The following is a 13,504-nucleotide window of genomic DNA, read 5'->3' as shown; positions in this document are numbered from 1 at the left end:
AAGATTTTGCAATCTATTCTGTTTTATTTTGCCAACTGGCATTTGTAAGATTTGTGAGGTATTTAGTTTTTTCTGTCAGAGAGCACTGGTGCCACCACATACTACAAATCCAAGGATTCCCTAGGATGGAGCCATGGCAGTTAAAGTGGTGTCAAACTGCATTATTCCTCAGTGAAGATTCAGCCTACAACTCCCAGAGTACCAAATTTCTGGAAGCTGCAATCAGAAATGTAATTTTTGTACTCTGGAGGAGATGATTTCATGAAGGCATGTTTTTTATTATTATTTTGGCATTTCCCACATTCATGGGGGTCCTTCACCCCAAACCCCAGTGATTGTGGTGGGACCACTGTATATGCAAATCAATAAAAATGCAATGCAGTAAAAATGTTTTTGCATTGTGGGCCACACCAGACTCTCTGATGTGCAGGAAGCTAACCTCTCTTTTTCTGTGTGTTTTCTCTTGCAGCCTGTGGTCCAGGCACCTACAAGTCGAAGCAAGGGGAAGGTCTGTGCTCCGCCTGCCCCCCTAACAGCCGGACGACCTCTTTAGCAGCCACCCTTTGCACTTGCCAGAACAACTATTTCCGAGCAGACACCGACCCCCCAGACAGTGCCTGCACCAGTAAGTCTTTCCTGAAAGGTTCTGTTTGTTGGAGAAATATTTCTTTGGGGCCTATTATTCCACTCTGCCTAAAGAAATGTAAGATGTCTCAGTGACTAGTATCCTGCTTGTGACTTACAGTATGCTTGCGTAAGTATCATTTTGAAAGGGCACAGAGACCTATTCACTTGCATTTGCACTCTGACCAAAAATGCCCCACATCCAGCAGTTCTAAGAGGGACCCCTTGCTGATGAAGAAGGGAAGGAGTGGAGAGGTGATTTCAGACAATGAAAATCCAGCTTCTCTTTGCTCCCAGGAGAAGGAAAAGATGGGTGCACTCCATTTCAAAGTGCATGTGATTCTGCACATGCAGAACTCTATGCACCAATGTAGGATCTCAGCCAATGTCAGTTTAAAACCAGGTTTAATCTGCAAGACGTCAACCCACAAACCTCAAGCAAGTGGACGATTCCCACTAACCTCCAAGCTTGGAAAGTGTTTGTTTACAAAGCTACCAGGGAGTAATGATTGAAAATGATGCCCAGAAGATGCAAATGGCAAGATATATCCAGGGCCCTCTCCAAAATCTGATTCCATTCCTGGCTACATCCTCACTGCAGAAATAATCCATCTGAAGGAACCTGTCTCACCTCTTACCTAAAGAAGAGAACATGCTGGACTAAGGGCATGACTAAGGCTATCTACTGAATTCATGGCACAAGAAATTCAGATTGTGGAGCTTATCTAGCAGAAAGTCTTGTTCAACAGGATCCCCTTCATGGGTACAAGAAAATCATTCAGACCAATCCACAGTCAGACAGAGCTCCTTTGTGCACAGCACAAATAATCCAGTTCGACACCACTTTAAATGTCATAGCCCAATCCTGTGGAATTCTAGGAACTGTCATTTTATGATCCTTCTCTGTCTGAAAGCTCTGGTGCCACAACAAACTAAAGATCCCAGAATTCCATAGTATTTACCCATGGCAGTTAAAATGGTGTCAAACTGGATTATTCGTGCAGTGCAGATAGGGGGTCTGACTGTGGATTGGGCTGAATGAAAGCATGGCTTTCTGCTATATGAGCAACACAAATTGAATTGTTTGTTCCATGAGTTCAGCAGGTAGCCTTAGTAATGCCCTTAGTCCACCATGTTATATTCTTTTAAGTCAGAGGTCAGATGGGCTCCTTCAGATGTTGTTGGATTACACCACTGAGTAATTCTAATCAACATAACATAGTCAGTTGTGAGGATTGCTGGGATCTGCAGTTCAACAGCATCTGGAGGGCACCATGATTCCCATCCCTGGCTTAGCTGACCTACCTTTTGTCTGTGAGAAGGCCAAAAGTAGGACATCAAGACTTGAATATAATATAGGAATATAAATCTTCACTTACTTCATTCTCATGTAGAAGAAGAAATAGTTTCAAATATTTCCTCCCTGCTCTGTGAAATTCCAGAAATTTTCTCATTGATTTTTCTACAGTTTGGGGCTGTGACAAAAGGTCTTTTGTGCAAAAATTGTATTTTTGACAAAACGTTCACTGTTCTGTGTGATATACATGGGGTTAGATAGATAAATAAATAGGTGATAGACAGACAGAATACTGTAAGTTATCACACGCTCAAAAATTTCCTTCATAAAATTGTGGGAGAAAAGTGCTGGACTTTTTCCACTGACAAAAGGATGAAAAATCTTGCAGTAGTTGACATGGTTCTTGACAGAATGTCTTAAGATGTCAAGGCATGCTTTCTAGTTAAGTGTGAGAAAATTTGCAAATATTCTTTATATCCCTCATCCAGTTGTAGGCTCCACTCATACTCCCCAGCAGCTGATATACTGCCTCTGGTACCAAAGGGAATACATATCCATCACAACTTTGATACTCCCATCCACCATGAATTTGTTGAGTGCTTTCAAAGCCATCCAAGTGTCTGAGAGTTGGCTGACTTCACTGCTTTGGACTGGAGTGAATTTCACATTTAACCGTTTCGTGCCAGAAAGTGGAAAACTGGCTCTGTTTGCTTATCCTCCAGTGCTTCTTATGGGCTGCCAGCCCTCCCCCACCCCAATTATTTCCTAAAGCAGCACATGGATCCACTTATATGTTCATCCATCACCTTATTATTTAAAAAAAGGGCCACAAACATTTTCAAAAATATTTGCAAAGCTGCTTCACAAACGTGTGTGCGTTGATGTCAGAAATGCTACCCAGGTGATGTTTTCTGCAGCTTTTTTTTCCCAAGTTCAGGCTCGACTGTGCTGTAAACTTGCATTACCCTTTTTCTCCGAGCTTAGATCAGGAATGGGGGGAAAGAACACATTTGCACTGAAAGAACTGAGTGTGTTCCCAACTCCTCAATGCTGCTTGGAAACACCGGGCATTTCAAATGCACCTCCTACAGTTCCTCCAGCCAGCACGGTCAGCATCAATGCTGGCTGGCAGTTTAAGGAATTATAGTCCAAAAATATCTCATTTTGACATGGGAACACCTAGAGATGGACCTTAGGACCTAGGTGGATAAATAGAATAAAAGACCTTTTTTTAAAAAAAGGTAAATTGAATACAGGCTGTTTAGGACTTTAAACTTTCAAATCAGCACTTTGAATTAGTCCTGGGGACAAATTTATGGCCAGTGCAGCTAGCAAAGTACTGGCATAATATGATCGTATCAAGTAATTCCAGGGAACAGTCTGGCCAGCTTACTTTGAACTAATGGACCTTTCTGATTTGTTTTCATTGCAGCCCCACATATAGTGTATTGAAACAGTTGAAACAAAAGGTTGCAAAAGCGTTAATAACAGGGCCTGTACAGACAGGCCAAAATAAAGCTGCTTTGGGTCACTTTGGAGGTTGCTGGGTCTTACAATAACCCACCTCTCCTTTTCAATTGAGGTGGGGAACAACAGATTAAAACACAACAACAGATGGACCCATAACATCAGTTAAAAACACATCACACCAATTAAAATGCATCATAGTTAAAAGAGCACAACATGAGCATACATATTAAAAAGATTCAGTTCATAATTTAAAAATTCATAATTGAAAAATCACCTGGATAGGTCTGCTGGATGAAATTGGACTTCAGTGCTGTTTGAGACAGTGTCTCCAGCTGTTGAATCTCCTCTGTCAGGTTGGTCAACAATTTTGGGGTGGCTAAAGAAAAAGTCATCTGGGTAACAGTTCCAAGCCTGCTGCTGACTGACTGGAGTAAATGTCCCCCAGACCTGAGTTTACGGAGCTGATTATATGGCAGTCCCATAGTTATGGGCCCAAATTATATAGGGCTTTAAAGGTAATAACCAATACTTTGTACCTTGCCCAAAAGATAATGGGCAGTCAGAATATTCATCATAATGCTCCTGCCCATTACTCAAAGAAAAGTGATCGACAGGGGGGTCCCCACCAAGTATGTCAGTGTTACTTTGAATGTTGGGGAAATTAGCCTTGCAAGAGGCTGGGCAATCTTTAGGACCATTGCCACATGTGTGTATCGGTAATAACCAAGGAAAACCCCAGTTTTGGGTGAATTAAGAGCGTTTTATTCAGAAAAATGCAGAGTGAAATCACACCCACTCATATAGTAGCAAATCACACATCCAGAGCTAACCAAAATGAAAATATGGAAACAAGAGAGTGTAGTTTGAGGGGGTTTTAAGAGGGGCAATATTTACCTATCTGAAGAGTAGTCAGTGCACAAATAGTAGGAGTGGCTTAGACTGAGGTTTGAGGGCAACACAGAACATAAATGTTGTGCAGCTTGGGACAACTTTATGTGTACTGTGTGCGCAAAGGCTAGGTTTTTGAGACCAATATTTATACCTGAAAACTAGCCTCTGGGGATGGGCTATCTTGCAAGGTTACAAAGACTAGATGTTCTTTCCAAAGACAATGGGTTTATGGATTGGTTGATGATTTTAACTTTAGGGTGACAAAAACAGTGAATGGATCAGGACAACCCCGGGGTGGACACAGAGGTTGGTTGGAAACATGGCAGGGATAGGCAGAGAGAACTGGCTTACTACTTTGGAGCAATGAAATATTCTTTGATTCTTGGTGCAAGAGGAAAAGCAGAGGACGAGGGGAGGGGAGAAGAAATTAGTATACCCATTTAGCCTTGCTTATATTATTAACTGAATCGTCCACATGCTTTGGATCTTTACTCCTTTTATCCTGAGAACCTTACCTAGTGTTCCTAAAAGTCATCATCACCTCTCAAAAACATGTTGGTTCCAGATATGAAATATGAAAATATGGGTTCCCCAAATGCCATGTGGAGTGTGTAGGGTGTGCTACCTCCCCCAATTTCACCCATATGTAAATAGAGTGGAGAAACTGGGGTATAATTGAATACCCACTTGCAGTATTATAGAAGTTCTCTTCTCTTGACCCATTGCTTTTTTGCATCCAAAACTATGACTTAGCAAAACAGTTTCAAAGCAAAAACGCCTTAGAAGATCTTTTTCTTTTTGCACTAAGTGTTGGGGAATTCAACCTTCCTCCTAAGAATATTTAGCAAAGCCTGTCCCTGAAGAATTCTGCTGCCCATTAGTAGCTTGAGTTTAGGAAATTCATTTTCATTCCTTACCTGAAAAGTAAACAAAATGTTTCCTTCTCTCCCAAAGCCCTGTATAAAGTGCAAAGCATTATTATAAGGAGGAGTAAGGCATTAGAGTAGTCCCAGTCTTTAGCAGCAAGGGAAAGACTCAGGCTTCTTTGACACTTTGAGCAATCTTAATCTAACTACAGGTGTCCCATCGGCGCCACGTAATGTCATATCCAACGTAAATGAGACGTCACTGGTCCTGGAATGGAGTGAGCCGAGGGATTCGGGTGGCCGAGATGACCTCCTCTACAATGTCATCTGCAAGAAGTGCAGTGTGGAGCGCCGGCTGTGCATGCGCTGTGATGACAATGTGGAGTTTGTCCCCCGCCAGCTTGGTCTGACTGAGAGGCACATCTACATCAGCAACCTGATGGCCCATACGCAATATACCTTTGAGATCCAAGCAGTGAATGGAGTCTCCAGCAAAAACCCCCAGAACCCTCAATTTGCCTCTGTGAACATCACCACTAATCAAGCAGGTGAGTACTGCATGGGAAAAACCACAGGTGAATATAGCTTGAATCTGTCCCAAGGAACAGTACATAGACAACATCTTTTGAACCAGTGATACACAAGAACCTTCAAGATTGTGATTGTGGTTGTAAAATATGTAAAATTGAATTGAAAACTTGTAGGTACTGTGGAATCCAGGGGAGGCTGGCGAGTGGAATTTGATCTTTCATCTAACAAAAGGTTTTGAATCTCTGCATTGCAGAGAATGTGAACATGTTGGTGGTTATTTTTGAGGCATCCAGAGGCGAGGGAGGATGACATTAACTCTGTTCCTTGTTTCTGAAATCTTGGCCTGCCAGCTGTTGCACAAGACTGATTTTTTTGTGAATTTGAATCAGCTTCCGTGCACAGAATGAAACAAGTTAGTGAATAAAGTTGGTTGGGAAAGAGAAATAGAGAAAGACAGTCTTTATTGCTTCTAGAATTATAAAGGCTGCCCTTTCTTGAGGCCCAAAGATAAGACTTCCGATGCAGCTGGTAGGAAAACACTGTGGTTTTTGGTGAAGGAGCACTGTCCTTTCACAAGGGTGATAATTTGAGAATATGTGTATTAGAATAAGCTAAAAGGCTTTGACTTCCATAGGATAGTGTGCATCTTCCAACCTGGTGACTACATCCTGTTCCCTTATTAAATGTGATGGCACTCTTGGCCCCTATGTTAAACATAGCTTGGCTCTTGAATGGATTTGATTCCTTTTGAGTGGTCCTGAGGAAGGAGTGAAGCACTCTCAGCTGGTGCTTACAGGAGCCTTCTGCCTCCTGACTTTGCAAGGTAATCCTCGAAGAGAGGCCTTAAAAAAAGTGAACTGGAAGTGACTTCCATACCATCTCCTGTTGCAAAAAAAATGTTCGGGGTGTGGTCTCCTGGGCCCCTGGGCCTTTTTCTTAACTTAGAGGAGCCCAAAACTGTAGGGAGTGTTGGGTGGAAATTGGGGCAAAAACTGGTTTATTTATTTTTGTAAGGGATGTGGCCCTCCAAGACTTATTGGGGGCCCAGTGCAGCTCTTCGACAGCCACCCACCAAGCCTTAAAAGATGGCACAAAGTTTCTCCCCAAGGCCTAGTACTGTATAGGGTTTATGGCTGATGCCGAAGACACAAGCTACCTCTTTAGTTCTGCCAAGGAACGCAACTGGTGTTTGGTGCATGGCTGTTATTTCTGTTACAAAAGAGGGAAGCTAACACCCAGCTCCTCTATCTTTTCTGCAGCCCCTTCAGCAGTTCCCACGATGCACCAACATGGCAGCACTGGAAGCAGCATGACTCTTTCCTGGGAACCACCCAAACAACCCAATGGGATCATCCTGGACTATGAGATCAAGTACTTTGAGAAGGTAAAGTTGATCTGCTAGCAGGGATTTAATCCTATCAAGCATTAGGATTGGAGCTTGTCCACAAGGACAAATGATACATAGTACAGGCTGATCATCCCTTATCCAATATACTTGGGACCAGGGGTGTTTGGGATTTCAGATTTATATATATGAATGTTTGTACCTATATAATGAGATATTTTGCAGATAGCACCCAAGTCTAAACATGAAGGCAATTTTATACACAATACTGTATTTTTAATAATTTCCAAAATCCACAAAATAGTATTACCTTTATTGGTCAAACAAATTGTACAAAATACATATTGCAAGCATTCAAAGCTCCACTAGTTTCTTCTCCAGGCTATGACAACGTTAGTCACAGGCCTGCATTTTGTCAAGATGTTCTTAGTTAAGATGGTATAGAGGGATATCCTTGCAGGTAAGCCAGTCCTCCTTTTAGCCATGTGGGTACTGGGAGACAAAGCATCTTAAAATCCAAGAAATAAAATTAAAAATCTATTAGCAACACAACAGATACTTCCTTTGAGAACCTGGTCATCTCCATTCTTTGTAAGGCAACAAGCCCATTTTTAGGTAGAGAATATTGAATGTCTCAAGAAGACATTTTAAGTGCTGTTTAGGTTATCCTGGATATGTTTAATAACTTTGTGTTTGAAACAAACTTTACTTATATCCCATATTCTCCCCAAGACTGAGACTCAAGGCAGCTTACAAATTAAAGTGATTACAATATAATTAAAGACATACAAAGAATCGACATTAAAACAGAATTACACTCTTCCCTCCCCATTTGCAGATTTCGGGTCTGCAGTTTTGGTCCTTTGCAGACGGCCATCGGGGAGGGACAAAATGGGGAGTGTGCATGGGAGCGCACCTCCATTATAACCAATGGGGCTTGAATATCTTCAATATTTCTGATTTGCGGGGGGAAGGGTTCTGAAACAGATCTCCTCATGAATCAGGAGGAATGAGTGTAAATTGTAAGCATATAAAAACTGTTTAAAACATATACTTTAAAAGATAAACAAATAGTTTAAATGTAAATTTTAAAAGAATAGATCACCCTCTTACAGCCCTTTCCTTAATAGCCTTCAGTTCTAAAACCTGTCTGTATAAAGAAAATCTTCACCTTTCATTGGGAAGAAATTCCAAAGTCTAGGGCCAGCTGCAAAGAATGCATTATCTTATGTCCCCAGCAATCATATATCTGAAAGCTGTGGAACTGAAAGAAGGGCCTCTCCTGCTAGTGCTATTATTAATTGGAGTAGGTGGTACTAAACTAGATGGGCAACAGTCAGATGTTCAGTGATGTTGCTTCCTGTGTAAATATAAATCCATAGGGAAACCAGGTTATTCTGTTCAAATCATATAAATCTTTCACATGTGTGAAATCATTCACCACCATTATGGTTCAGGCACCTGGCTTGGCAGTAAATAAGCTGGATTTGATCCTCTTTCCAATTTCCCCACAGCAGGGCCAGAGTGATGGCATTGCCAATACTGTCACCAGCCAGAAGAACATGGTTCGCTTGGAAGGGCTGAAGCCCAATGCTGTATACATGGTACAGGTCCGGGCACGTACAGTGGCTGGATATGGCCAGTACAGTTTCCCAATGGAGCTTCGGACAGCAGTGGAGGATGGTATGAATTTTCTCCTGTCTCCTTCCATTCGTACATGCTCCTGCCTTCCTACCCCTTTCCTTGTGTTCTCTGATGTTGCTGCTTTCCAACACTCCTATCTCTTTTCCCTCCCCTCACAGGCTCCAGGAGCAAGAGCTTCCAGGAACTGCCTCTTATTGTGGGATCAGCTACTGCAGCTCTAGTCTTTTTGATCGCTATGGTAGTAATTGCCATTGTCTGCTTCAGGTACTGGCTCTAGAAGAGTTTACTCTATAAACTCCAGTGAAGTGAAGGGTCAAATCACTGATCCTATCCCATTGATAGCTGGGTTTGGGTCTTTTGTCTGCATCAGTGATGGATGATGTGTGGCCTTCCAGAGGTTGTGGATCTGCAACTCTCATGATACCTCATTGCTGTTTGCAATCCATAATAATCTACATGGGATTCCTGACGTTAATCAAATGCTTCCCAACTGTTGTCCACACATAACTAATGACTGTGCATGGATAATAGACGGTGCTGAAATGGTTTGAGGGTTTTAAAGGGAGTTCTGAAACATGCATGTGTTAACTCTGAACACTGACATTTAAAATGTGATGTTAGAATAAATGTTGGTTTTGGTAAAATGACAAGACTAGATTATGACTCTGTGTGTGTGTGTGTGTGTGTGTGTGTGAGAGAGAGAGAGAGAGAGAGAGAGAGAGAGAGAGAGAGAGAGACTGAATAAGTGTGTAATCTGGTGCTTAGATCTTGGTGGAAAGATGACCAGGAGCGAAGTAACATTGCTGTGGATTTGATCCTTCCTTCCTTTTCTCTTTGGTAGGAAGCAACAGAACAATACAGATTCAGAGTACACAGAGAAACTCCAGCAATACAGTAAGTATCAGCTTGGACATAACGTAGATGGCAGAGTTGCCTGTGGATGTGTGCCTTGTAGGTACTGCTTGCTTATACTTGCACGTGCTCAGGAATGCAGGGTCTTGACCGCTCGGTTTCACATACCTGTATATAGTACACTACAATGACAAAGCCTCAATACAGCTGCTCTAGAAGGCTACATGGCACTAAGGATCCTTGGAATTTGGTTTCCCTATTGTTATGATAGAAGCCAACATGGGATAGTGGTTTGCACACTTGACTCTGATTCTGGAGACCAGGGTTTGATTCCCCACTCAGCCATGGAGACCCACTGGGTGACCTTGGGCAAGTCACGCACTCTCAGCCTCAGCCAATAATAGGTTCACTATAGGGTCACCATAAGTCAGAAATGACTTGAAAGTACAGTCCATCCTCGCCTTACGCGGGGGATCCATTCCGGATCCCTCCACGTAAGGCGAATTCTGCCTATGTTCGAGCCCCATTGGAAACAATGGGGCTCGTGCGCGGCGGCGCAGGCGCACGCAGGGCACAACAGGCGCGTGCGCCCATTCAATTGAATGGGACGCTCCGCCCCTTCCGCCCCGCGGCTTGAGCTGTACACAACAACAAACATTATTATGGTTTTTAGCTAGCATTTTCTATTGTGGATACAAATTTGTAACCTATAGTTATGGACTAAGTAACTATTGCTACTCTTTAAACCAGGGGTCGGCAACCTCTGGCCCGCAGGCCAGAGGCGGCCCGCGGAGGCCTTTCAGCCGGCCCCTGCCTGCCCCGGTGGGGAACAGGCATGTTTCTAGTTCTCAACATAATGTGGTAAAGCTCTCCAGGTTGCTCAGAACATTTTTTCCCCATTAGAATTGTTAATTCAACTACAGGCCTCTAAAACTGGTGAACCCATTCATTTGTGTTTTGAGTACACACAACTTGGTGCTAGACCTCTTATTGTGGGATAGTTAAAAAGAAGATAGGCGAGCTGAACTTGCATGAGCCTTAACTATACCTTTCAACTGGACTTTTCTTCCATGTCCCAAACCAGTCTCCTTTCTGTCTTTGTAGTCACTCCAGGAATGAAGGTTTATATTGACCCATTCACCTATGAGGACCCTAATGAAGCTGTCCGAGAGTTTGCCAAGGAAATTGACATCTCATGCGTGAAAATTGAAGAGGTGATTGGAGCAGGCAAGTCTCTTGATATGTCCCCAGTTCATCTTCACAAAATGGACAAAATTTGGGAGGAAGGAGTTGACCATCTCCTTAATATTATTCTCTTATCCCCACCACCCAGGTGAATTTGGGGAAGTCTGCAGGGGTCGTCTCAAGCTGCCAGGCAGGCGGGAGATATTTGTGGCCATCAAGACGCTGAAAGTGGGCTACACAGAGCGGCAGAGGCGGGACTTCCTAAGTGAGGCCAGCATCATGGGGCAGTTTGACCACCCCAATATCATACATTTGGAGGGTGTGGTCACCAAAAGCCGACCAGTCATGATTGTCACAGAGTTCATGGAGAACTGTGCCTTGGACTCCTTCCTGCGGGTAAGCTAAGATCTGTGGTCCTTCTCACCATGTCCTCTGTTTATTTGTATGTTGCTTTTGTGCATACTTGTGCCCAAAGGGGTTCACAGCTCCTACCTTTTCCATCCCATCAGTTACTTTTTTTTTGTATGATTATCTCATGGTGCTTTGCTCAGAAGCATGTATTTCAGACAATAAGGGCAAACCATTATCACTTCAATTGGGCTGCCCATTAAAAAACTCCAACAGTTGTGTATATTCTACTATAAATATTGTAGTATGTCCGTATGTTTTGATCTACTGTGGAAAAAACTGACTTTTTATATACATTTTGAAGTTTAAAGAATTTTGCAGAGATTTCCTTATTTTTCATAATTGTTTCCAACTTTGCTAGTCACAGGGCAAGACCAAAACCCTAGTAGGCAATTGGCAGGCTGTTTCTATAGCAAATCTGATGGTTTCTTACTGTTTTATTAGGCATTTTCAAGCATACCATCCTAAGGTCTAGTAACTTGCCTTTTTGAACAAAAGGAAGTTGGGTTCTTAAATGTGTCACATTTGACAGCTGATGCCTGCTTTTCCTATGGTGTTGTTATTGTTTACCTTCAAGTCATTTCTGACTTATGGCAAACCTAATGCCACAGGTCCCTAATATCATGGCATTTTCGTGGCAAGATTTATTTATAAGGTGTGTGTTTTTGCCTCCCTCTGAAGCTGAGAAAGTGTGACTTGCCCAAGGTCACCATGGCTAATTGCGGATTTGAACCCTAGTCTCCAGAGTCATAGCCCAGTGCTCAAACAACTACACCATGCAATGGCAGAAGGAGAGGACAGGGGCAGCCATTATATAAGCCTCAAACTATTTAGTAATGGAAGTCCTGCATCCTCTGCTTACATCTTTGAAGGGTGATCAGCCCTAGTGGTGCAGTGGTTAAATGCCTGTACTGCAGCCACTCACTCAAAACCATAAGGTTGTGAGTTCAATACCAGCAAAAGGGCTCAAGCTTGACTCAGACTTGCATCCTTCTGAGGTCACTAAAATGAGTACCCAGATTGTTGGGGGCAATTAGCTTACACTTTGTAAACCACTTAGGGAGTGCTAATTCAGTATGAAGCGGTATATAAATGAAGCTGTTTGTTTTTGATGAGACAATAATTGTACCATTATCTCTACCAGAGTTGCAACCTGGTCCTCTGCAGATGTTTTGGACAAGTGTTCCTGTCAACCTCAGGGGATTATGGGATCTGTGGTTTAAAATATCTTGAGCTACCAGGTTGCATACCTATGAATTGTGCTTTAGTGGTAAAAGATACAATCAGATGGGAGTTACGTTGTCTGTATCTTGTTCAAGTCACATTGAGCAAACATTAGTCCAGTGCAGTCACGTTGTCCAAGTATCTATAATCAGCCTGGGAATGAAAACCCACAAGCCCGCATATGTTGCTTCCTTCCTATGTTTTCAGTTGCTTCCCAAGTTTGATGGGCATACTTCCTCAGGAAGGTGAATTCATTGCAGTCAGAGTATGGAGAAGTGAGGTTTGGGGACTACAAGTCCCTGAATCCCACAACTACCTTGTCTATGGTCATGCCAGCTGTAGGATTCTGAGAGTTAAAGTGCAAAAGAATATGTTGTCCAAATTGATTAGGGTAGAGAGGAGAAGATCACCAGACCTCTCACTAGTTTTGGAATCCAGGATGTAGTACAGATTTTTGAAGCATCAGAACCAAGCCTGGTTTTCCAGTTCTACAAGCCACCAGAAAGGACAAAAACCCTGACATACCTGGGAGTCTAGAAAGATGATGGTAACATTTACACATGTGGAAAACACTCTCCATCCCAGTCCCATGCATAACTCCTGGTCAAATGTTTGATGTCAATACTTTAATATTATAAATATCATTCAAGCTCTGTCCACCCTAGTATTTTGAGACAGCAAAGTGCAGGATGTTCATTCATATTATAATAGTTCAGGAATTATAATAGGCAGAACAATTGTAGAATAGGGAGATGAACTTTTAAACTTCAGCTGTGAGTTAGGTTGGAAGAGACCTCAAGGGCCATCCAGTCCAACCCCCTGCCATGCTGGAAATTAAATCAAAGCATCCCTGACAGATGGCCATCCAGCCTCTGTTTAAAGACCTCTAAGGAAGGAGACTCCACTACACTTCAAGGGAGTGTGTTTCACTGTCGAACAGCCCTTACTGTCAGGAAGTTCCTCCTAATGTTGAGGAGGAATCTCTTTTCCTGTAGCTTGCATCCATTGCTCCGGGTCCTAGTCTCTGGAGCAACAGAAAACAAGCTTACTCCCTCCTCAATATGACATCCCTTCAAGTATTTAAACAGGGCTACCATATAAATAATAATAATAAAAGCTTTATTTCTAGCCCGCCTTTCCAGAGATCAAGGCGAGTTACAATGGTGG

General features: G+C 42.6%; 1 protein-coding gene across 5 annotated transcripts in view; it reads left to right on the top strand.

Annotated features, from left to right (window-relative positions):
* Positions 1 to 13,504, top strand: part of EPHB3 (EPH receptor B3) — a 155,777-nt gene that overhangs the window by 105,702 nt on the left and 36,571 nt on the right. For all 5 annotated transcript variants that reach the window (XM_089508727.1, XM_089508728.1, XM_089508725.1 and 2 more), the window contains 8 exons: positions 470 to 625; positions 5,361 to 5,696; positions 6,939 to 7,063; positions 8,539 to 8,707; positions 8,827 to 8,932; positions 9,510 to 9,562; positions 10,625 to 10,747; positions 10,854 to 11,101. In XM_089508727.1, coding sequence (XP_089364853.1) covers positions 470 to 625; positions 5,361 to 5,696; positions 6,939 to 7,063; positions 8,539 to 8,707; positions 8,827 to 8,932; positions 9,510 to 9,562; positions 10,625 to 10,747; positions 10,854 to 11,101 — 1,316 coding nt within the window. The remainder of the gene's footprint in view (positions 1 to 469; positions 626 to 5,360; positions 5,697 to 6,938; positions 7,064 to 8,538; positions 8,708 to 8,826; positions 8,933 to 9,509; positions 9,563 to 10,624; positions 10,748 to 10,853; positions 11,102 to 13,504) is intronic.

This window comes from Sceloporus occidentalis, unplaced genomic scaffold, assembly GCF_023333645.1.
Source record: "Sceloporus occidentalis isolate IW3139 unplaced genomic scaffold, rSceOcc1.0.p SCAF_2, whole genome shotgun sequence".
NCBI classification, from domain to species: Eukaryota; Metazoa; Chordata; class Lepidosauria; order Squamata; family Phrynosomatidae; genus Sceloporus; species Sceloporus occidentalis.
This window is presented reverse-complemented; position numbering and strand designations above follow the sequence as displayed.